This window comes from Kogia breviceps, chromosome 14, assembly GCF_026419965.1.
Source record: "Kogia breviceps isolate mKogBre1 chromosome 14, mKogBre1 haplotype 1, whole genome shotgun sequence".
Lineage (NCBI taxonomy): Eukaryota > Metazoa > Chordata > Mammalia > Artiodactyla > Physeteridae > Kogia > Kogia breviceps.
Genome location: NC_081323.1, coordinates 67,477,129 through 67,501,391, shown reverse-complemented (window position 1 = coordinate 67,501,391; position 24,263 = coordinate 67,477,129). Strand labels below are relative to the sequence as shown.

At 42.6% G+C, this 24,263-nt stretch overlaps 2 protein-coding genes across 4 annotated transcripts; both read left to right on the top strand.

Annotated features, from left to right (window-relative positions):
• The first annotated feature begins 1,893 nt into the window (after nt 1-1,893).
• ARL6IP1 (ADP ribosylation factor like GTPase 6 interacting protein 1) lies at nt 1,894-10,232 on the top strand. 2 transcript variants are annotated; one of them, XM_059038052.2, is made up of 6 exons: nt 1,894-2,145; nt 4,355-4,488; nt 4,926-5,045; nt 7,474-7,591; nt 8,185-8,269; nt 8,711-10,232. In XM_059038052.2, the coding sequence occupies exons 1-6, from the start codon at nt 2,110-2,112 to the stop codon at nt 8,827-8,829; spliced, it is 612 nt and encodes a 203-aa protein (XP_058894035.1). In that variant the 5' UTR covers nt 1,894-2,109; the 3' UTR covers nt 8,830-10,232. The 2 variants fall into 2 exon arrangements, with proteins under 2 accessions (XP_058894035.1, XP_066869369.1); XM_067013268.1 differs by lacking the exon at nt 1,894-2,145 and adding an exon at nt 2,411-2,671.
• A 3,244-nt stretch (nt 10,233-13,476) lies between these two features.
• Nucleotides 13,477-19,683, top strand: RPS15A (ribosomal protein S15a). Of its 2 annotated transcripts, none has more exons than XM_059038054.2 (5): nt 13,477-13,534; nt 14,634-14,771; nt 15,081-15,160; nt 18,084-18,169; nt 19,550-19,683. In XM_059038054.2, exons 2-5 carry the CDS (start codon nt 14,639-14,641, stop codon nt 19,641-19,643), a joined length of 393 nt encoding a protein of 130 aa, XP_058894037.1. In that variant the 5' UTR covers nt 13,477-13,534; nt 14,634-14,638; the 3' UTR covers nt 19,644-19,683. The 2 variants fall into 2 exon arrangements, with proteins under 2 accessions (XP_058894037.1, XP_066869034.1); XM_067012933.1 differs by having other exon boundaries at nt 13,512-13,879.
• The last annotated feature ends 4,580 nt before the right edge of the window (nt 19,684-24,263 follow it).

The following is a 24,263-nucleotide window of genomic DNA, read 5'->3' as shown; positions in this document are numbered from 1 at the left end:
ATCCTGCCTTTGTAATATGAAAAAACAAAAAAGAAAGCTCCAAAGGAAGCTTCACTAAGCGTGGGTGTTTGTTTTTTTTTAAATAGGGCAATTGGAAGCTTAGTTAAGGAACTTATAGAAGTGCTCCTAGACTGTTAAGTTGCAAATCATTCTGGTCAAATGTTCCTTGAGTAACAAATAACTCCACGGAGAACCCATGCTATTTGAAAGCCGTTTCTTCAGTTTTTTTTCACCTACCTCAGTTTCACAAGCTGGTGTTGAAAAGTCTTTCTTCTGAAGTTGTACATAGGGCACTTGGGTGAAAACCAGGCACATTCTGTAGCGAAAACTGATTTCCCAAAGTACACGTGGCGGTTTTTAAAGTCTAATAACCCTACACCCTGTCCTTTGGAAGAGGGCGTTGCTGTGCCTGTGGCGAGATCTCCGCTCGGCGCTCCGTATATATTCACTCACCTGTGTGGCTGCCGACTGACTGGGACCTTTTGATTTCCTTTGGAATAGGTAGCGGAGGGCCTGTTCCTCTGAGTTCATAACTTTCAAATCTCCCAAAATGGGCTGTCCAACTGGCTGCATTTTACCTACATAACCTGTTTTTCCCCAACATTCCCTGAAGTGGCAGTTTATTGAAGAGTCCCCTTTCCTTGCAAAGGCTTTTTTTTTTTTTTTTTTACTCCCCTGAGTTGTTTATACCTGATCAGATGCTTTATTTCTTTTCAAAGTTCCATGGCAAATTTCACACCTTTTTATGAGATTCACAGTGCTCCAGTCCCTCTGGTTTTCTCTGGGGCAGCATGTGGTCGGTAGCTGTGTTGGCTCACATTTCTTTATGTCTTTCCTGAAATCTTATGAACCTGGTAGTAATTTAAGGAATGCTTTTAAAACTCGATGGTATAATATAGACTATAAAAGGGTAAAAAGCTGGAAGTTAAAAGCTACGGTAAGTTTTCCTGAAAGAGACATCTAACCAGGTTAACATTTGACATTATTTTGTTTGTATTGAGTAATGAAAATGTTAATGCATTTTGAAATCCTGGAGAGAAATATGTAGAATTGTCTCACATAGTTCATCTAATTCTTAAATTGCAATAAATTCCATCCACTCTTATGAGAGGGTTTACATCTTTCCTTAGCATGACCTTAGTAAGAAAGGATCTGTCAAAACCAGTCCCTTTATGGAGGGGGAGCTCGTAGTTTAAGTGAAATGCCCCACAAAGAATTTCCCCAAAGAACCCAAGAAAATAAGCCAATTTTATAAGTCGGTGCATTTTTCACAAGTTCTTGAACTATGCCCAGATTTCCACACCCTCTCCGCCGCCCCCGCCCCCTCCATCAATCTAAGGCCCTACTCCTAATGGGTAGGGAAGGAAAAATTGCAGAAAATCTACATAAATGGCCCCTTTCGCTTGTACTCAAAACCTCCTGAGATGGGCACGAGCCCGCGAGTCATATATCTGGGTCTAAGCTGCTCAGCGGCCTGGCTAGGGCTGCCACAGCAGGTATTAGAAGAAAGGCGGGCTGACTAGGGGCACAGCCAGGGTCAGGGCCACCGTCTGGATCGGGAAGAAGATCCCAGCCAGCCTCCTTAATCACAATGCGGTTAGCGTCACATGCCCATCTCTGCCCTCCGCCTGATATTGGGTGGCATATTTCCTTGAGGAATAAATTCCAGAGAGGCTCCTTAGCTGCTTTGAAGTCCCCCGGAAGAGTCCGAGAGCCACCATGGCGGCCCGCCCTGGGGATACTGAGGCCATACCAGGTCCCGGCCGGGGGCAGTTGAACCGATTCCGAAAGGCCTGGGCGGGGCGTAGCACATCTTCTGGGTGCTGATTGGTCATTCCGTGTCCCCGCCCCCTCGGCCCCGGCGTGGTCTCACTCTCCTTTGATCTGGGTTTCAAGGCAAGCGCTGAGCAGCGGTTGGTCCGGCCCGCTTAAGCGTGATCTCGATTTGCCCAATGAGGAGCGAGCTTCGCGGGTTCTGTCGGGAAAGGCAGCTGGCCTATATAAGCGGCCTGCTGGGCGTGCCCTCTCGCTAGGGTTGTCGTGAGTGCCTCTGAGGAAGGCAGGGTTTCGGGGGCGTTTTGCGCTCGCTGAGGGGGCACCTCGGGAACAATGGCGGAAGGAGATAATCGCAGCACCAACCTGCTGGTGAGTCCCAGCTCCTCGTCGCGAGGGAACCGAGCGGGGCCTCCGGACTTCGGTGCGCTGCGGCCTCGTTCCTATCACCCGCCGCGGGCCCGGCCCTCCTCTCCGTTCCCAGGTGCAGGCGACGACGCCTGCCTTTTGGGCTTCTTGGGTAACCTCTGCTTGGCGGTCACTAGTCATGTCGACTCCTAATATCCCCTGGGGAAGGTGCGCGACGGGGCGAGGAGGGCGCGTGATCATTCACCGCGAATAGGGGTTGAGGAGGAAGCGGGAGAAGGGGGGCTGTGACCAGCCTGGGGTGCAGTCCTTGGCAGAGGGCCGCGAGGGACGCGTCGAGCGCTTTTGCGGCCCACACCCCAGCCGTATCTGGGTTTCCCCGTCTTTGATCTTAACCAGGATGTCCGTTCGCCCTTTTCCTAATGCTTGGGCAGGGGTGGAGGGTCAAAGGGCTGCTGCCGAGAATTTCTTTTAGAGCTGGCACAGCTTTAAAACGGCAGGGAGGCTACGAGCTCGCCGCTGGAAACTGGAGGTAGGATCCAGCTGGAGGGACAGTGGGAGGTTTGGGCGTTTGTCTGGAACGTGTAAGTCTGGGCGAGGGTGGGGGGTGTCCCAGGACGATTTTAGAGTAAGCAGGAGTCGGAGGGAACTGCAGTAAGGTTGTATCACAGGCCGACAGTTTTAACCTCAGCACGAATCCCCCCTCAGGATCTAGGTAAAAACGAGAGAAATCCGTCCATCTTCTCAGTTGCCTTTCCCCAGGAAAAGGCAAGCTACTCACCACCAGAACAACAGTGAATAGAGAAACCAAATAATTTAATTTTGACTTTTGATTTTCCAAGAGCTCAGGTGCTAACGAATTAAGTGACTTTGCAGGGCAGTTTTGATTGTGCGTGATTTTCATTTTGCATTGGTTTTTAGGTATGCATGACCTCTGCCCCCTTATGTGCACACTCACACACCCCTTTTCTATGGTTTGCCTAGTGAGCCCCAGCCAGGTTCCTTTTAAGAGTTGATCGTTGCCCAAGTTCACACAGCTATTGAAACAACGGATCCTGGCCTGGAGCTCGGCTGCTCTTTCCACAGAGCAGTGTGACTTAATTTAAGGAGAACAAGGCCTTTGGCCTTGGATTTGCTGGATTCAGATCTGTAAAACTCTGTGTATCTCAGTTTCCACATTTGTAAAATGAGGATAGTAATGACACCTTTCAGCTTGTTGGGAGGAGTAATTGAAGTATAAGCATATAATATATTTAGCAGAGTTTCTGCCACATGGTAATCTCTTATTTAACTATATTAAGCATGGTATGTAAAGTCAAAAACATTGAGGTCACCTAAGTGTCAGTGTAGCACAGATAACATCTTTATCAAGATTAATCTTCCCTGTCTCCTGTCATTTGCATATTTCCCTCTGAAAACAGTTATAAGGACACATGGGTTTCCTGTTCCAAGTTTTTTTTCTCTACCAAAATCAGTTTAAGGGCTTTTTGCCACATTAGCTCATCTGAGACGTCTACTTGCAGCTGATGGTCAAATTTGCAGAGAAATTTGAAGTCTAACCAAAATGTCCTGATAAGTGTAAGAAGCATTTTATTGAGATATATTGGGCTTAATATGCCTTTTATAATTTTGCAAAAGCACAGTAGTTTTCCTTAATTGTGCAGATGATGCCAACATCTAAATGATTTCATTGCACAAAGAGCTATTTTGGAAATTGAATGCTGTTCAGGAAGAGGCTTTCCTAATGGATTCAGAAGTAGGGGGCTAAATCAATGAAATGACAAAACAACAGACCAGTTGTAACTACCTGAAATGAGAAACTTTAAGTGATCCAATTTTATACTCAGGGCGCTGCCACTTAGTAGTGCATGGCTTTGGGAAAGTCCATTCTGAGCTTGCTTTCTTTAATTGTAAAATGGCTCTGATTATCCCTATCTTAAGGGGTCTATAAGGATTATGTTACATAATGCATGTAAAAGGGTAGCCCAGTGCTTGGACTTGGAAAGTGACCATTAAATGATCATTTTTTTTCCCCATTGATTTCTGTCTTTGGTTTCAAAATTGCGTTAGAATTTCTAAGAAACTAATTTGTTTAAGATAGTGATTTGTAAGAGCTGTTTTACATACCTGGTGCCTTAGAAGAATTTAACTCTCTAGGAGCCACAGAAATGTTGAGATTAGTAGAATGATCGCTTTAAATGTTACTCATATGTAGGCTGCAGAGACTGCAAGTCTGGAAGAGCAGCTGCAAGGATGGGGAGAAGTGATGCTGATGGCAGATAAAGTCCTCCGATGGGAAAGAGCCTGGTTTCCACCTGCCATCATGGGTGTGGTTTCTTTGGTGTTTCTGTAAGTGAGCTATTAAATTTCTGTAGATTGTGCTTGTTACTCATAAGGGCTCAGGTTCCATTTATGGAAGTGCCTGGATCTGTAAAGAATGCCTTTGCTTAGAGTCGTTTGCCTAGTTTTCAGAATTTGTAGTACTTTGTAAACTCAGTAACCAAGGCAGTTGAATAAATCTGTGGCTCACACTTTTTGGCCTTAGGACCCTTGACACTCCTAAAAAATATTGAGGACTCCAAAGAGCCTTTGCTTCTTCATGTTTACATTAACAGTTAACAGCTGTGATATCATGAAGCTTCCGGAAAAACTACTTGTGAGAAAATTAGAATAAAAAAGGCGAATAACGTCTTTGAGAACCAGAGGACTAGGAGAATAAACATCTACAGCTAGGACTAATGAGGACTATGTTTTTCTAACCTTTATTATTATTATTTTTTAAACAGGACTATCTACTATCTAGATCCATCGGTTCTGTCAGGTGTTTCCTGTTTTGTTATGTTTTTGTGCTTGGCTGACTACCTTGTGCCCATTCTAGCGCCTAGAATTTTTGGCTCCAATAAATGGTAGGTGGCATAATGATGTGGCAGTCTAATTTCTGAGAAGTTCCTGCACCTGGTGGCTATGACTAGTGTATTGTAATTAAGCTCAGAGAATTAATTGTCTTAACCATCAGATAACTAGGGGTTAGAGTTATCCTTTGATGTGAAGAATTTCTTAGCTGATTCACATATAAATCACAAACTTCCAATACTTATATCTCCATAGTTATTTTATACGCTAGCATTTATTTTGACTTTTTTTTTCTTCCTAGACCTTTTTATTGAAGTGAGGCTTTTTTAAGGTAATGTTTTATCAAGGATTGCAGACCTCATAATGGGCTTTCCATAAAAGTAGTATATCTACTTTTACATTTTTTCCATTGATATTTAAGATATATTAATTTCACCAATTACTTTTGAATGAATATGAAAACAGTAATGTAGATTTTTTTTGCCTGTTCATTTAGCAACTGTTTATTAGCAACTGTTTATTGAATGTCTACTTTTCTGTTAGGCAGACTCTTCTGGGTGCTGTGAAATATTTTGATTTTTAAGATTCATCTTGGGACTTCCCTGGTGCTCCAGTGGTTAAGACTTCGCCTTCCAATGCAGGGGTTGCGGGATTGATCCCTGGTCGCGAGCTAATGCCTCCCGGCCAAAACATAAAACAGAAGCAATATTGTGACAAATTCAATAAAGACTTTAAAAAAAAAGAAAAAAGAAAAAGATTGATCTTGTGTTTCGTGTTGAGACCTTGAGGTAGTGCAGTGGAGGTTAGCAAAAGTGCTTTAGAATATGTTCAAGCTGTATATATAAGTGGGTTGTTGATTGCATTTATACCACTCTTTGAATGGGTTACTTACGAGTTCCCAAGATAAGTGGCTGTGGATCCTGTTAAAGTATTTTTTTAACTTCCTTCTGGAATGTTGCATTTCTCTTTTGATCCAAATAGTGAGCAAAACTAGATATAGGAATGGATTTTTTTCTCCTAGCTGCTATTCTCCCTTGGTTGTTTATTTTAATTTGATTGGTAGTCTACTTGTGCCTGTAGTTTTTCGTTCTCCAGATAATAGCAAATTATAAAATAATTCTATAAAAATAAGAATTTTAAATGTAGGGTTTGCTTAAGTTATGTGATAATTAAGCATTTTTGTATTGAAATAAAGATGTTTCTGCCATAGCACAATGGTTAGTGTTAGGAAATGTGCTTTGAATTGTTTTTCATTGTGCTGCTGTTTGGGGGGCAAGTTTGTAACTATGCAATGTAACAATTGAACAGAATCAACCTCAGACCCTGATTTTATTAGCCAGATAACATTCTAATCTGTTAATTCATAACTCCTAGAGAAAATTTTTCTAAAATAAGCTCTTGAAGTTTCGTGGTAATCAGTATGTGGCTCAGTCTTATCTACAGAGCGATTTTGTTTTTTGACCTTTATGAGGAAGGAAGAACACTGTTGCCTAGCCACAGTTCAGCCTTGACTATGGGCAGCATACGAGGTCTGATTATTTATAAGAAGTTCCAGGGCTCAGTAGAAGCCCTTCTACTGTATCTGTCACTGCAGATTTATAGGGACAAGGACTAGAGGAGAGAAAGCAACACACCTCCAGCATAGGGCTTACTTTTTATAGCAGCCATTATGTCTGTATAGCAAAGACAGTACAAAGGCAAAATTTCTTTAAAAAATCAGAGCCCAAAATACATTATAAACTACAAAGGGCTTTTTGGAGGATCTTTTTGTATTCTTACTGCTGTTTTGTTTGTGATTATATTTTCCCTCGATGGGACTAAATTTATAAGGAATTTGGATTTGAGCTCTTTGTGGCTGCCTAGGCATCAAATGTATGAAGCCCAGTGGAGGGTATTGTGCTTTGAATGCTAGTAGTTATTATCTTACTGACGAGTGCTTAAATATAACTGTTTGGTTGAAATTTCACATCTTCCTCAAAAGAGTGGGACTCTGATGGGTCACCACCCAGGATTCATTGGGATCTGCAAAATAATATAGGAATAGAGAAATTAATTCATACTGATTTCTGCATGGCTCATAGTAGTCATGAGGCTTTTGTTACTATCATTGACCGAATTTGGCTTTAGAACCATAGATAGCCATTACTTTGTACACACACATGTGTCTTTATATTAAAACTTATTCTGTGCAATGAAAGGGAGTCTCTTTTGCCATGCTGAGCAGCTTGTGGGATATAGTTCTCCGAACAGGTTTTGAACCCAGGCCCTCTGCAGTGAGAGCACAGAGTCCTAACCACTGGACCACCAGGGAATTCCCAAAAGGAGACTTAATGGTTTAAGAACTTTTTCTAGAAAATAATGGTGAATCGTTGTTTTTATTTAGATTTTCTTTAGAAGACAGTTTCTGAAATTTGAGAGGACGGTGTATTTCTGTTTACTGTTAAGATTTGCCTATAATAAAGGGGAAGATTCTTTTCCTAGGACTACTGAGCAACAGCAGAGATTCCATGAAATTTGCAGCAATCTAGTAAAAACTCGACGCAGAGCTGTGGGCTGGTGGAAACGCCTCTTTACGCTAAAGGAAGAAAAGCCTAAAATGGTACTTTTTTGGTTTTGACTTATTTAATTAAGTAAAGCAACATTTTAAGATTGAGTCAGTTTTTGCTTCATTGTAGTGTAAAGCCTTTTTGCGTTACTCTAGTTGTAGTTTGATGTTTATCATTATCTGTTGGTTTAACTCCTCTGAGTACATTCATAAATACTTATTAGACTAAAAGATAAAATTACATTTTGCATTCAATTTTTTATTCTTGTAGAGGTGAATTTTTTGTTTCTCTTTTATTTACTGAAATAAATGGAAAAGGCATATACTTAGGAAGCATTTGTTCTCTTTTCTCTTAGCTTCACTTGAGGTTACTATGTGAAGTTATTAATTGCAAAAGTAGTTAACTTACAAACTACTTAATTTACATACAGAATTGCAGTTATTCTAGGAGAGAATGTATTTAAATTCTATAAAGTAGACCTAGGGAGTTTTCTATGGGTTTTATATAATCTACAGATACTAAATATTTTTAAAGAAAAGTGGGAATAAAAACTGAGTTATTTGCCAATATTTGAAACAACCTCCTAAAGTTTCACTTCTTAGTTTGTTTCTAGGAGTTGATAAATTCTTGTTATTTTCATTATTAGTACTTCATGACCATGATCATTTCTCTTGCTGCGGTTGCTTGGGTGGGACAGCAAGTCCACAACCTCCTTCTCACCTACCTGATAGGTAAGTCTTTGAGGAAAAACTGCAGGCACATCTTGGCCAGTAAAGTCTAACTGGAATTTAGTGAGCAATATGTTCCTGCTCCCTGAGTTCCAGGCAGTGATTAAGGAACTGTGTAAGTATAGAAAGATGACTAAATCCCAGGTCCTTGTTTTCAGTGAGTTTGTGGTCTTATCAGAAGTTAAGACAAAGAACTAATAACCAAGGTAGAAAGTAATGTGCAAGAGGTAAAAATAAGCAGTGTGTCTTATCTGAAGTTGGGAGGTATGAAGCAGAAGCTTCTGGGGATAAATACGAATGGAAATAATGGATTTCATGTTATTTCCTCCCATTAAAGTGTGTAATAGTCTGAAGAACTACCTTCTATAAAATGTTAGAATCTTTGGGAAGTTAATTGCTGCCTTTGTAATTTTATTTTGTTTTGTTTTTGTTTTTCATTTTAAGTGACTTTCTTACTCTTGCTTCCTGGACTAAACCAACATGGAATCATTTCGAAGTACATTGGAATGGCCAAAAGAGAGATAAACAAGCTTCTCAAACAAAAAGAAAAGAAAAATGAATAATACATCTGCTTTATTCAGTGTGATTAATGGTGTATACACTGTCCTTGGGGACAGTGTCTGTTGTGCTGTCTGGATACTAAAATGTTACAGATGTAGCTCTTTGCTGTTCCTCATTCTGCCCTTAGTTAGTAGAAATTCTGACTTGCCAAGTAAGGCTTTATGCCCAGTGTCTTCATGGGTGTGTTGTCATCAGCTGGCCTTATATGGACAACTCATTCATCATTACCACTTGTCTTGGTTTTTCTCACCCAGGGTTAATTGAACTCTTACTTTAAAAATAATATAGTGGTGAACTTCATCCTTTAGTACAGTTAACAGTGGCTTGGGATAACTGTTCAAGTTGATCTTTGCTTTAGCTGGATACAAGATAGTGGTCTGTGACTACAGGAAGCTGGTTCTACTGTCTACTTCCACAGTCTGCTTAAACAACTGTCTGGCTTCGTGAATATAGAAACCAAGTTTACCACTTCTGATGAAGAGACCAGTTAAGATTCATTCCTCATTCTGTTTTGATACCGTGGGAGAAGAATCTTCATGGAATAAAATGAAAGTAATTCCATGGCCTAGTATGTGTTGGCTTCTCCCTTGTGCAGAATTTAGCAATTTGTGGGAAACATTGATCCTTCCTCCCAAATGGGGAATCTGACAGGCTTAGAACTCTTGTTCCCATGCACTTAAACTTGAAATTAGTACATCCTTAAGGGCTTTTTAGTAGCAGGCTTATGCAAGATGGTATTTAGGATTTTTAGCATACTTTAAATTTCAGATTTTCAGCTAACTGAAACTAAAGTACATAATAGGTTAAGAGTCATGTCTATGACCTTCACTCCAAGACCAGCCAACAAAGAACAAAACTCATCCTGTGTTTAGTCAAGATTCATTTCAGTAGAAAACCCTACTAGTTTTTCAAGACCAGAATAAGCCTTTAAAGGTAAGCCTCAAGATTCTCATTTTATGGTAACACTGGCTGCTTTTGGTTCCCATAAATGGAGTAGTTGAAATCTGTAGGAATGAACCTCTGAGGGCTGGAAATGTGACATATTTGGGAACAATTCTTAAACTGATTAACTAGCTGTAATATAGTTTTGTGAATTTATTGCACTGATGCTGTAAAACCTGGACCTTGTGGTATATCTGTTCCTAAATAAGTGTTGTTTTCTCCCCTTCAATATTGCTGTAAACAGTGGCACCCATGTAGCATATGTTTGACTTTTCTTTTTTAATGTGTCATATACAAACTACCGTAATTTACATGTGTTTCCTCATTGTAAATAAGCTTGTCTTCCTAGATTTTTGTGTGGTATGTGTGTTCTACCAGTTAACTACTTTTGCAGTTTTAATCCTGTATTATTTCTTCTACTTTGTTTTGTGTAAAAGAGGAAAAATTAAAAAGCTTGAATCCCTCCTTGTGTCCTTTCTCTATAGCTTAGCCAATACAACAGTTTACATGATCGGATTTATATACCCAATTAATGAACTACCCTGTGTGATCATTACATGGCTATAAGGTGCTCTTTAAGAACAAAATGAAATAAAAGGTTTAAATTTATTCATTCAGTAAACATCCAGGCACCACCCTAGATAGAAAAGGAGATACAATGAATAAGTGATGGCCAAAGGTGATGTGTGAGAGGGCCTGGTTAGAAGAATAGGCAGGGAGCCATGCAGGAGAGAGTGCCTGCCAAGGCACCTCTGTACCCTAGGGCCTAGCTCAGAATTCGGTACCTGAGCTGCTCAGTAAATAATTGGTGGGTGACTTTTGTCTGCACTTAGAATTTTTTTAAAAATAGAGCCCCAGTTGGATATTTTATCATTAGGCCTTACTATCTATATGTAGTGGATCCTGGGAACAGATTCAATGTCAAATTAAATCTCTTGCTCCCCCTCTCCCCAAAATGTATGGATCCTTCCTTGGAGCCTCCTGGGGGCTTGATTATGTCCAGAACAGGGAAGGCTCAACCCAGTCACCATAGGTCTCCTGGTCACTGGATGCTCTGAAATGCTGGTCTTCCACATGCAGCTATGATTACTCCCCAGGCCAACTTGGCTACTCCTGTACCAGCTCTGGCCACAGCACAGGTCCCCTTTCAACTCTAGCCTTTGCACCACCTCTGGCAGAGGTCCTATCATTCCAGAATTCACAGGATGACAACAGGCAATTTATACATGGCCCTCGCGCTCCATTTCCACCCTTATACCCTTTTCCCAGTTCCAACCCAACCATTTTGAGATTTCTGTCCATCTTTATATGCCCTCCTAGCTCTTAATATTTATAGGCCACACACCCTAACGTTTCGGAATCCCAAAACCCCACATGTAATTTAGTAGCTTAGACAAGTTATAAGTGACCACTTTTTTGTTACGATTTTTTAACCTACAGCAAAATTTGGAGACTGAGTTAACATTGAATTTAGTTCGCTCACTCATTTGTGAAGTGGAAATAATAGTACACATCTCACAGGGGCGTTATGTAATTGCGTGTGTTGTTTTGAGGATTCAATTAATCTACAGGAGGCACTTAGTGGCAGTTAGGAATTAGTAGTTGTTAGCACCCTTCACGACACAGATCAAATGGCACTTCCTCTGAAAGCTTTAGCAACTTTCCAGGCCACCTCTCTGTTTTCACAGCACTTCATATTGGCGTCCTATATGGCACAGTGCCCGGAATTGTGCTGTTATTTAGAGATCTGTCTCTGCTAGGATCTGTACCTCTTAAGGGCAAGAACTGCTATTTTTGTCCTCTCACCTGGTACAACACCTAGCAGGCACATGGTAGGCACTCATTTCCTGAATGAAGGGATGAATGAATGAATGAAGTGTATAAAGAGATAGTGGGTGGTACTAATTTTCTATTTATGGTAAGGCTTTTGAAGGAAAGTGGATTTATTCACTTAACTCCCCACTGTTGCTAAGGCCCTCAATTAAGGTGAGCACCACATTTTTAGTCAACAGAATGTGTTAAGTGTACAGGGAACCAGTTCTTAAAGGAAATGTTCATTAGAGAAGCAAATGTCCTTTTGTAAATGTAAGTTTCAACCAGAGATTTCTATATCCCTGAGATGTTCAAACTGGGAGCTTGGCTCTCGTCAATGTTCACCTGGGATTTGAGAAGCATTGGGGGTGGGGGAGGTGGGCTGTGATGCTAATCACAGACGCTGACTGAGCACGCACGCTCCTGGGTTTTATGAGTCTCTTTTATCTGGATTATTTCATTTACCCTCATAGCAACTTCAACTGATTGGTGTATCATCCCCATTTTGCAAATGGGGAAACTGATTTGCCTATTCATTTATTCATCAAATACGTATCAACCGCCTACTATGTACCAGATGACTTTTCTAGAAGCTGTGGGTACAGTGGTGAACAAAAACCAACCAAATCCCTGCTTACTTAATGGAGACAGACGATAAATACACTTCCAATATTTCAGGTGGTAAGTGCTATGGAGAAAAATTAAGCAGGGCAATGGGGTTGGGGGGAATGGGGAGAAGGTTGTATGAGAGTGTGATTGAATAGAGACCTGAGGAAAGGGAGGGGGGAGCAAGTCTCGGGATAAACTGGGTGGGGAGGAATACTCAAAGGGAAAAGCAAGTGCAAAGAAAGGCCTTGAGGCAGAGTATGCTTGGTGTATCTGAAGAAAAGCAAGCCAGGGGCGAAAGTTGGGGGGATGATGTTGCTAGGCAAGGAGGCAGGTGTGCATGTCAGGGAGGACCTTGTAAGTTTTGGTAAGGAATTTGGATTTTACTGAGGGTGCTAGGAACTCTTGGAGAGTGCAAGGTCTGACTTAAGTTTTAAGTTTTCCCACTTGGCGGCCAAGTGGGAAACACAAGGAAGGGTAAGAAGGGAGGGTAAGGGTGACAGCAGAGAGGAAAGAAGTCTACGGCAGAAGTTTCAGATGTTGGCTATCTAGCCTGAGGTTACTCAGCTCCGGAGAGGGCGGAGCCAGAATTCACTCCCTCCCAGGCCGCCAGACCCCGGGCTTCAAGCCGTACCTACTGAGCATTTATTTACTACGTGCCAGACATTTTGCGAGCCCTTTGTCACCATTATCTCATCTGACCCTTGCAATAACCTTTAAGAGGCTGAGCGTTTATTTTGAAACATTTGTGGCTTCCTTCCAAACTGTGTATCTCAGAACTCGAAAGCAAAGTCTGGGACTCCAGTAAATAATTTCTAATATTTAGGGAGAGTCAAAAAGGAAGCACCGATTAAAAAATATAGTTTTGACTGCATGGAAAAGTAATCTATACATGTTTCAAAAAACAAAACTAAATTGTATTGGGAGAAAAGCAAGTCTTCCATCCCAGTTCCTAACGCCCTTCCCAGAGGCATTTAGCGATTTCTTGTGGGTCCTTCTAGAGATACCGTAAATACGCAAGTATCAAAATTCATTCTAAATGGTGAACAGTTATTGCAATAAAAATTTGCAAATATCTAGGCCCTTGTCAGTTTTTGACTTTTACGGATTAGTTGCTGGAAGGGAGTCAAACCTATGCTACCTCTCCTGGGTGTTCGACTCCATCGACTCTCTACTGCCCACCCCTGAGGAGGCTCCGCCCCTCACCCGCCTCCTTCCACTAGGCAATCCATTTTTAAATATTTTTGGGTTTTGGCGGTCCTTTGAAAGTCTCGCGATAACCCGACCGCTTCCCATAATTCCGTGCACTCGCTCCTTCCAACTTCTTTCCGCCATCTTTCCTTGCCGGTGAGTGTGCTTCTCTGAACCATCTACTATCATCTGTCGGCTATCGGTGCCATCCTATGGTCTAGGACTCGGCTTCGGTGCCCTGTGAGGATGCCGGAGACTTCCTGGGCCGGGGATACTATCCTTGCGAGGGTCTGGGCAGGCGGAGGGGGTAGTCCTGCCCGGCCGCCCCATGCTCTGCACTCCGGGGAGCCCGGCCTCTGGGGCGCAGGCCGCAGCCCCGGCGGGACCCGGAGCTTTCGACCGTCAGGGGACAGTCCCGACTCTTTCGGCGGTGCCAGGACCTCCCATTAGTGGTCGAGGCAGCTCCTTGGCTCCTAGAAGCATCGGGGAGCCGTAACCTTGGTGAGCCGTGCAGCTTCCCATTACTTCGGCCGCGCCGGGAGCTTGGGAGACAGAGGACCCTCAGGAGGGAAAACTGGATCCTGCTTGGGGTGGCGGTTTGCTGGGAACGAACTTGGGTCTTCTGGGCTCCACGGTTTCCCCTCAGACACTTTGTTGAGCTTGAGGAAGCAGGTTGGATCCCTTCTGTTGACATTTGAGGCATGCCTCTATCCTTAGCTTTCAAAACTATTAAAGTTCGTGCCCATTGTGGTAGAGTCCATTCTGGTGCATGTGAAATGTTTCTGCTTACCAGTGTGCTACGGTTGCTGTTGGGCATAATTTTAGATGGCACAAGGGCGGACGTTTCATTTTAATATAGTTACGGGTGTTAGGTGAGAGTTGAGTAGTATCTTTTGGGTGTTAGGACAAGGCTGACATTGAGTCAGTTGGTTTAAAGGACAGTGTTAATAAATAGTAGAGATGCTGCTGGATTCCAGAAGTTTGGAAAATATTGCTGGTGATTATCAGCTCCCGTTCTGAATAACCGACCTACCATGGCTGGTATTTTCGTTTGATTAATGAAATAATCAAATGAATTATTTGATTCGACATAGTCGACATATTTCTCTGGGTATCCTGGGGAACTAGCCTGCTTAGAAATGGGGAAACTTCCTCATGATAGAGGCAGAAAGGAAAGGATGTGTTCGTAGTGGAATGATTGGGTGCCTTTTAATGGCAATGCCAATAAAACCCCTGTTTTGTCTTCCCTGAACAGCCATAATGGTGCGCATGAATGTCCTGGCTGATGCTCTCAAGAGTATCAACAATGCCGAAAAGAGAGGCAAACGCCAGGTTCTTATTAGGCCGTGCTCCAAAGTCATCGTCAGGTTTCTCACTGTGATGATGAAGCATGGTAAGTGTCTTGCTGTTTATTATGTTTTGAGGTAAACATGTTACAGAATGGGTCCCATAGAAGTTAACTGTTGGAGTGATGTGGGAAGATGGGGGAACAAGGTGGCAATAAGGACCCTGAACCTAAGAGCTCCTTGGGATGGAAAGGAGGATTGTTTTGTTTTGGGCACAAGGTAGCCTTTGGGAATGGGAAGCTATGAAAAGGCAAGGAGGAAATAATCCCCTTTTAAAAGTTTCAGGGTGGATTGTTTTGGGTGTTGCCCCCTAAATTTTAAAAATTATTTTTAATACAGTCACTTGTGTTCTATAGGTTACATTGGCGAATTTGAAATCATCGATGATCACAGGGCTGGGAAAATTGTTGTGAACCTCACAGGCAGGCTAAATAAGGTAAGAATTGATTGTCTTCCACATTTAAGAATCTTCAGAATGGTCTAACAAGGTGTTCCCTGTTATAATTGCCCTTGTAGAATCAGATAATGTGCTTGCTTTAGGTTAAAAAGATTAGGGATTGATTAAAATCGTTAATTTTTATGTATGACCTTTTACTTCATTTGTTCTCCAGGTAGAATTGTGAGTTAACCTAGTGTTTGTGGAGTAGAAGGTATCTGAAGGGAGATGCCGGAGGGTTGGGTGAAAATGAACTGGTGTCTGAATCTTGGGTGGCTCAAGGCCACTGGTCCTGACAATGTAAATAACTTTTAATCCTTCGTCTCACTTGGTAATTGTTGGGTATTTTGAACAGAGTATGGGATTCTCTAACTATTAATATTTCTGCTTTTGCTGACATAGGCTGAATATATGTCTTTGCAGTCTTTTCTCCCTGTAGGCATAATCTACTGAATCTATTTGATTCTTTTGACTTTGTGGTTTAACTGATGACATGTATTTTGGGGGCAGATATCTGTCTATAAGCAAGTTGGGGGTCCCTAAGCTGCTACCCTGCTTTCTGTGTTCAGGTTTGTAGCTTTCATATTTGCAAGGGGTCCAACAGAGTGGGGCACACGGGCCAAGAAAGTGAGTGGTTAGTGACAGGGGCCAGATTTATTGATAAGGTTATTTCCTGGACTAACAATTCCTGTTTTACAAAGTTGGTTCCTTACATAGTACATTTGCTTCATGTGTGGATACTTAGTGTCAGATGAAAACTACTGGATTTGAAGCCTTTGAAGAATTTTTGAAGGGAATTTTGGGGCCTATGTCTTGTTTTGTTCTATTGTAGCGATTAGACTCCAGTCCCACGGAAAGATTTGGATTTACTTCTTTTTCACTCTGACCCTCACAATGGTCTTGAAGTAGAAGAGGGTGTGTCTTTTTTTCCCGTTTTTAGGAGTTAGGAAGCTGAGAGCTGAGACCTGATCAAGGTCTCAGTAAACTGTGGAAGAGCTGGTTCCAGTATATAGTTTAAAGCTGTCTTGCAGCAGCTTTTGTTAATGTTAAAAAAGCAAAACCAAAAAAACTTAGTTGGAGAAGTGCCCTGTACCACATTTCTCTTGAACTACACATAATAGCTTGAGAAATTAGTATGAACAGAGTATTTCCCAAATGGAACTCATTTGTGGCATGCTTTTTCTGTGGTATACTAGTTTAGAAAATCCTGGCTAACAGGTAGTTGAAATCCAGGCCCTGCCACACTTAACTGTTTGAATTAGTTTTTGGTTTCTCTCAGTTGCAGTTTTCTTACTTTATAAGACATTCTTGCCTCTGTTTCCTTCATGCAAGAGATAGATGTACCTTATTGTGGAAATGTAATGCAGCTGGGAAGTGAGGTAGTGTTTAAAGATTATAGATTAAGAAAATTCTTGCTTTGATTGTATCCTCTTAAGATTCATCTGCTTTGGGAGCGGATGTGCTGGAGTTCTGCTAGCTGAATAGAAGGGATTTTTGCTGCTGGAATAAAGCAAGCCTGGGTGTGGTAATGTAGAGGCTTCAGAAAGGTCTTTCACTGTAGCTTGCTTGGGTTTTCCTTATTTCTATCCCTGTATTGCTTCCATCCAGGGTGGGATTGCCCTTGACAGTCAAGTGACATTTGTAGCTGATAAGGTGATGTTATAAAAAGGAGAACCTGAGTGGGCTTCCTGCCATGGGGCAGTTGGGCATGACAGGTCCATTTTCAGTTTCTGTGGGTTCAGATCTGTCTAGGGAAGTGTACCAGCTCCAAAGACTTCATTAAGTTCTAATCTCGTAGCCTGTTTTAGTTTACAGTTAAGCATCTTGGAATCTTGAATGATTCTTATGTGGATGTGCGCACACAACTTTCTGTCTGCTCTCTTAGCCCTCTGAAGGTACTAATCCTGAGTGTTCGCACATGATCATTTCTTGTGTGTGAACAGCAGGAGGCTTCCTGCTTTGATTATTATTGTTATTATTTTTTTTAATATATTTTTTTGCGGTACTCGGGCCTTTCACTACTGTGGCCTCTCCCGTTGCGGAGCCTGTGCTCTGGAGCCTGTGCTCCGGACGCGCAGGCTCAGCGGCCATAGCTCACGGGCCCAGCCGCTCCGCAGCGTGTGGGATCCTCCCGAACCGGGACACGAACCCGTGTCCCCTGCATCCGCAGGTGGACTCTCAACCACTGCGCCACCAGGGAAGCCGCTGATTTTTTTTTTTTTTTTTTTTTTTTTTTTAAGTGTGCTAGTGATTTGTAGAGTTGGTGGTATGAGCAGAGGGCGAGGTCACATTTAGCTCTAATTAACTAAAGAGCCTTTTAGTCCCCTCATTTTCCACCCAGTTGGATCTAGTCATAGACCTTGTGTGAACCCACAGATAGATTCATGTAGCCTGTTAGTGGATATTTGAAATTTTATTGTGTTTTATGGTTTAGGTATGATGGATTGTAGTGCCTTGGCTCTTAGCTCTCACTTTGGAGGTTAGTTGTTACTGTGTCATCTCACCCCACCCAACACTGTCGTAGCATGCAGATGGGATAACTCTTTACCTCTTTCTGCCTTCTGTACATTTTGCTAGATTAATAGGGCTTGACTATAATTTATTTGTCTTAAGACTTGAGTTCTTTAAAATCTGGTCATTTGTGCTGAGACAGCTCTGCGGGCCATAGGAATGCATACTGGTGTTGTCTTGTGTTCTACCTCTTCTGTTGACTTTTTCAGTAATTTGCTTTTTCTTCCAAAGTAGGCATAGTCTTAATTGTGTTTTTCAAATGGCATTTATATCAAAGATTGTACAAAATAGTTACCCATTAAATGTTGAGTTGGTTGGTTTATATGACTATTCAGTTATAAATGCATTTTAGTGTTACTCTTTTTCTGTTACTGGTGAAGTGTGAACAGCGTTTTCTGTTCTGTTTTTACAGTGTGGAGTGATCAGCCCCAGGTTTGATGTGCAACTCAAAGATCTAGAAAAATGGCAGAATAACCTGCTCCCGTCCCGTCAGTTTGGGTGAGTCGATTTTCTGTATTTGAAAGTTAATGCTGTGGATCCCTGTGATGCAGTTTGACTTGAGCTTTTTTTTTTTTTTTAACTTAATAGCAGCAACAGTTGTCTCCGTTTCCATCCTTGACTCAAGGCTTAGCTCCTGTGTTGCCATACTTCATGTGTTAGGCTCTAGTTTCTGAGAGCCGTGGGAGAGCTGAGGCTGGCTGAGAGACAGCAGAATTGTGTGCCCTTTAATGTCTGCTCTTTTGGCTCAGTGCATATAGTTCATATATGTTCACTGTGAATCCCCTCCTATGGCCAGAATGACTTCTCAACCGTTGGCCTCTGGGGAAACTTGATTTGAAAATCTTCCTCCTCGGTAAGAGACTGAGTTCAAATCCTGGTTTTTCTGCTTTAAATCTGTGAGGCCTTGGGCAAATCATAGCCTTGATTTCTTCATCTTAAAAATGGTAGTAGTTCTCTTGTAAGTTATAGTATCACCTGATTTAGTTCTGGTAAAGCACTTTAAGATCTGACACAGTAAGTGCTTATCTGTTTGTGGTTAAGAACTTAAACCCACGGGCTTCCCTGGTCGCGCAGTGGTTGAGAATCCGCCTGCCGATGCAGGGGTCACGGGTTCGTGCCCTGGTCCGGGAAGATCCCACATGCCGCGGAGCAACTAAGCCCGTGAGCCATGGCCGCTAGGCCTGCGCGTCCGGAGCCTGTGCTCCGCAACGGGAGAGGCCACAGCAGTGAGAGGCCCGCATACCACAAAAAAAAAAAAAAAAAAAAAGAACTTAAACCCACAGTCATGTTTGGTGATGCTGAATTTACTCTCATTTCGTGGTTGCCATATAACAGGTATAGTGTTATGAGCGAGTCATTTCTGATTGTAGTTATCATATTAATTTTAATGCCTCCCAGTGGCATACCTTCTGTGTCTTACGTTGATTCCCACAGTAACCCATGAGGTAGCCAGGCCAGGTGGGACACCCTTTGTCCAAATAACTCTGTGTACAGTAGCTTGCCTGTGATCGTACACACAGTAAGTGGCAGGAACAATTCAGTCAGTACTTTAATGCTTTAGACTGCATGTCTCCTTGAGAGCAGGAAGTGACATTTTGAAGTTAAAGGAGTTCCAGTCTTTGCTTTTAGGTAACATTGCTTCTCGTTGTTAGCTGAGGCCAGGGCTGTATGTGTATAGCTGATGTCTCTGGGTTTGGGTCTTTGGTTCTAGGAACCGTGCCTGTGTACTGCCAGCCTGTGGAGGCAGCATTAGTCTGTGTGTCCATTAAGCATTGATAATTGTTGGAGTTTTTCTGTACCAGAAAGTAGCTCTGTGTTGAACATTCTTAGGAAAAACTTACCAGCTTTTTTTTTTTTTTTTTTTTAAACTTTCCATAGTTTCATTGTACTGACAACCTCAGCTGGCATCATGGACCATGAAGAAGCAAGACGAAAACACACAGGAGGGAAAATCCTTGGATTCTTTTTCTAGGGATGTAATACATACGTGCAAATAAAATGCCTCAGAGGACTCTGGTGCTTCCCTCAGTCGTTTTGAACTTTGTACAGCAGAGTAGCAAGAGCATCTGCGGGAATGTACAGCCTTTGTGTTAATTGGAGAATGCTGTTTCCTTGACGTAGAAGAAAGTTTTGACTTGGGATAACTTTAGCCATCACCCTTGTGGCTCACCAGAGGAGGGTGTGTCTGGTCCTGGATGGTTGACTCTGGGTTGGGGTCTAGGTGGTGAAGCTGTCCCTTTCTGGAGTCTTACATTAACCCTAGAAGGAGTGGTGCCTTTCCTATTTTTAGCTTTACAGAATACACATTTCAAGCCCTAAAAATATGATGTGGTTGTAGTTGATTATGTAAGTGCTCATAAGGAAGCAGATAACTAGAGCCCCATAGCTCACTAAGACTCATCTCAAAATAAATTTGGATGGCATATCAGGAACATCAGCAATATGTGGTTATAAAATGTCATTTTTCAAAAAAATGGACCATCTTTTTAAAACTAGTTTTACTGTAAACCTGTCACCAATTATATTTTGGAATTGGGGAGAATTAGTTTACTGGACCACTTGACCTGGGAAATGCTTGTAAAGAGCTCAAGGCACCAAAGAGGGCAGGGGTGGCTTCTGTGAAACAGACCACGGCTCCACTCTCCCTTCTAAGAGTAGTGCTGTCCAGTACAGCTGTAACAAGAGCCACATGTGTAGTTAAACCTTCTAGTAGCCATGTGAAGACGAGAAACAGCTGGGATTGATTTTTCTAATAACATTTTGTGTTCAAAAGTTAAAATTTCAGCATATAATTGATGTGAAAAATGAATGGGATTTTACCCTTCATGATGTCTTTGAAATGATGAACACTGTACATTTATTTACACCTAAAGCACATCTTAATTGGGACTAGCCTCTTTTAATAGCCACATGTGGCTGGTGTTCCGTAATGGACAGCACAGTCTAGACTCTTGATTCTTGGCGGGTCTGGCCAAGAAGAAAGGTCGCTTGGAAGAGATCTGGGGTATGTTACGTTATCAAGCACTTAGCCAACTATATTTTCCTGCATAGGAGTAGGGTGAATGGGGCAGCTCAGCCTTACAAAAAAGGACAGCAGCTACTTTTCCTCAGTTGTCTGCTGGTCAAGTGGGCCAAAGTTAAAAAGGCTGTCAGGTTGTAGGCCTTATTACAAGATGTCCAATAGACCTAATAGGATGTTAGGTGCCTAAACCTGTTTGATGTATAGGTTTGATTTTTTTTTTTTCTTTTCAGAAAAGGATAAGTTTCACAGTTCTCCATTGGGATTGTGTTGATAACTTTCCTATAGGGCTGTTTTTTGACTTTCTTGTGGGTCCAGCAGTTCTCGGTAAAAATCCTCGCTGACCTGGCGTAAGGTGAATTCTGGCAAGTGACAACTTCTTTGAGCTTCCTGTTGGGTAAACAGGGACAACTTAACCTCATGGGGTTGCTAACGGGGCCTGGTGCATGGCTTGTATTCAGTAACTTAGTAACTTCCTGAAAGGAGGGCCTGCTGTAAGATGTGGGAAACGGGAGTACCCAGACAGGCCCTAGAGATGTGGCTGGTAACCACATGTAGTAGGCCTCACTTGCTAAAATGTGAGAAGAAAAGTTGAGAGCTTGTCTGGGTTTGGGGCCTCTGATGTTTGGAAGGCCATGAGTAAGTAACATGGGTTTGGGGGGCTTAGTACATCAGGATTGAGATCTGCTTTTCCACCTAATAACCTTGATTCCCTCATCTGTATATTGGGGATAATGGAAAAAACCTACCTCAGTTGAGGGAAAGATGAGGTTATATAAAATAGCACTTGACAGTCATTTTACAGCTATATTTGTCAGACACTGAAGTGAAGTGAGTCTAGAAGACCAAAGAGCTGATGGTTGATTGGTTCTCTTAATGCCAAGGTTGTAAGCTCTAGGTGGACGGAGGCCATGTTTTGTTTACTGTTGTCTGGTCTCTAGCCTGATACCTGGCACATAGGGGATGCCTCAGTAAGTACACGTTGACTGAATATACTGGGCATTGAGTTCAAATGCTAAAGTGAGGATAAGAAAATGGCCCTATTTGCCATTAGTAGGGATCCTGTGTCCTTTAAAATGAACAAGGGTGGAAAAAATCTGGATAAGGAAAATTGGGTGACCTGTTGATGAATTTAACAGCACATGAGTGAGGAAGCAGGTGGCCTTAGTCCTTGTTTCTGAGACCCAGTAAGAGTTGTAATATGACCGGGAGCTGGTTGGCTGGGTCAAGACCCCTGGGTTTGAGGCTCTGGAGATAGTTTAGGTTCCTGCTGGCATAATGACTTGGCTCAGAGTTGTACTTTGCTGTGGTGTGAACTCAGCTTTTCCTCCTAACGTGCTACTGTTGCCAGCAGGCAGAGATCTGGGGTTTGGAGTGGGACAGCCCACCAGATGCACTTTGAGTCAGTGTTAAAGGGGACCCCAGCACCTACCCAGACCCTGGAAGTCAAAACCGCGGCCAAGAACATCCTCCATGTTTTAGCAGCATGTCTCTGTCCACGCCAGTGCATGCTGTGTCCTCATTTAGAAGCTGTTTTGCCTTGCCTCCGGGTAACTCGGGTAGGTAGAATTCTGAGTACTCAGTTCACTGGGCAAGCCAGAGTTATTACAGTCTTCCCTGGTCAGGTCAGCATCTGAGATTACTTTTTCCTTCTCCCCAGGCTAGGAAGTTTGCTTTCCACTACTGACCCCGAAGAAAGCAAGCTCTGGGAGACCCGAAGTCTGATTCTTGGCTTTCCAGTCTAATTCACTGCTTCCCAAAACAGCTGACAATACCAGTTGTTTCATCTTTAATATAGAGATAATCTAATCCTAAACTCGAAATCACCCCCACATATGTGCCCCACCTCTGAGCCCTTGCTTATGTCTCACCCCACCTGGAATGCCTTCTCCTCTTCCCCAGAGGTGTTCCCAAGATGCAGTTTAAATGTCACTTCCATTGGAAATCTTCCTCCAAAAGGAACATGTGTTATACTCTATCTTTTCTCTCCTAAAGATATAAATGCCTTAATAAGGCTAATAGTAGTTTTTAGTGTTTGTTAAATGTTTACTACTGTATGCCAGACATGGAACTAAGAGCTTTACATGTATCATCTCATTTCATCTTAATTCTGCATGATGGCTACTATTGCTGGCTCCAGTTTTTTAGGTGAAAAAAATGAAGCACAGAGCTGTGACACCATTTATTGAAGATGCTAGGGAGTGGCAAAGTCAGGATTTAAATGCTTTACCAGTCTAACTTTTCAGGCCCTTATGTTCTGGCATACATTCTCCTTAAGTGTGTAACTAAATTTATTATATGTTTACTATATCCAGGCACTTGGGGTACCCAGGGTGTGCCAACATCTAGTCCATGTTCCACAGCAGGAACCCTGTTAATCTCTGTCCCCAGCATCTAGCCTATCAAAGATGGCAGCATGTTTTAAAAAGTCATCTCTGACCCTCTGGGCCATGGGAGAGTGTTCTTAAAAGTGTAATCCCATCCAGTGCCTGTGTTACAGTGTTGAGTCCACAGAATTCCATGGTCCCCAAAATCAGTCTCAGGGAAGCATAGGAGTAGAGTGGGATATGGGCAGGATTCAGTTCAAGGTCACCGTCCTGGCACCTAGGTTCCCAGTTTTATGTTTTAAGTAATCTAATGGGCAGTGAAAGTGCTGCAGACCACACAGAAAATAAGGTAAGGGAGGCAGTAAAGAAAGATATCGTTGGCTTCCCTGGTAGCGCAGTGGTTGAGAGTCTGCCTGCCGATGCAGGGGACACGGGTTCGTGCCCCGGTCCGGGAAGATCCCACGTGCCGCGGAGCGGCTAGGCCCATGAGCCATGGCCACTGAGCGTGCACGTCCGGAGCCTGTGCTCCCCAACGGGAGAGGCCACAGCAGTGAGAGGCCCGTGTACCGCAAAAGAAGAAAAAGAAAAAGGTATGGTTAATAGAATGGATCACATGCAGTGTGATCTTGGGCCAGTTGCCTTTCCTTTATGTGCATCAGTTTCTTCATCTTTAATGTAGGGATAATGGTACTACTCTCTGGTGGTCATGAAGATTAAATATAATGCTTGTAAAGTGCTGGAACAGTAATTAGAGCTGTTGGCAAAATATTCAGGTTCTCCACCTGCCAGGCACATGTACTTTCCGTGTGATTAATTCTGGTCAATGAATAAGCTGTGAGCAGAAGTGATGTGTGTTACTTCCAGGCTGGAGCATCTCGTGGCTGGTGGGAGAACTCCCGTGTACCCTGTTTCTTTCTGCCATGGTGATGGGCACTGGGCTGCATCAGCCCAGGCCTGGGAGTGTGGGTGACAGTGCAGAGACCCAGCTATTCAGCAGTGACAGTGTAGGAAGAGCAAGGAATCACCAGTTGATGATGATGCTTTACTAGCCTCCTGATACAAGTGCTTAGAGTAATCTGAAAGTTAGTAAGGGCTTATTAAGTTACAAAAAGGAAATGGGTGGGCTACAGAATAATAGGGTTTATCATTCTTTGAGTGGATGTCAGGAGACTATAGGACCCTCTGTTCTCAACGTGGCTTTTTCCGTTATCCACAGCAACCCCCTCCATGTGTACATGTGGCTCTT

Bases quoted from the DNA above. Each gene is read 5' to 3' on its own strand.
- ARL6IP1 (XM_059038052.2), top strand. From the start codon at position 2,110: ATGGCGGAAGGAGATAATCGCAGCACCAACCTGCTG. The intron at 4,489-4,925 runs GTAAGTGAGCTA...TTTTTTAAACAG, and splicing joins GTGGTTTCTTTGGTGTTTCT to GACTATCTACTATCTAGATC. The intron at 8,270-8,710 runs GTAAGTCTTTGA...TTTCATTTTAAG, and splicing joins CCTTCTCACCTACCTGATAG to TGACTTTCTTACTCTTGCTT.
- RPS15A (XM_059038054.2), top strand. From the start codon at position 14,639: ATGGTGCGCATGAATGTCCTGGCTGATGCTCTCAAGAGTATCAACAAT. The intron at 15,161-18,083 runs GTAAGAATTGAT...CTGTTTTTACAG, and splicing joins TCACAGGCAGGCTAAATAAG to TGTGGAGTGATCAGCCCCAG. The intron at 18,170-19,549 runs GTGAGTCGATTT...AACTTTCCATAG, and splicing joins CTCCCGTCCCGTCAGTTTGG to TTTCATTGTACTGACAACCT.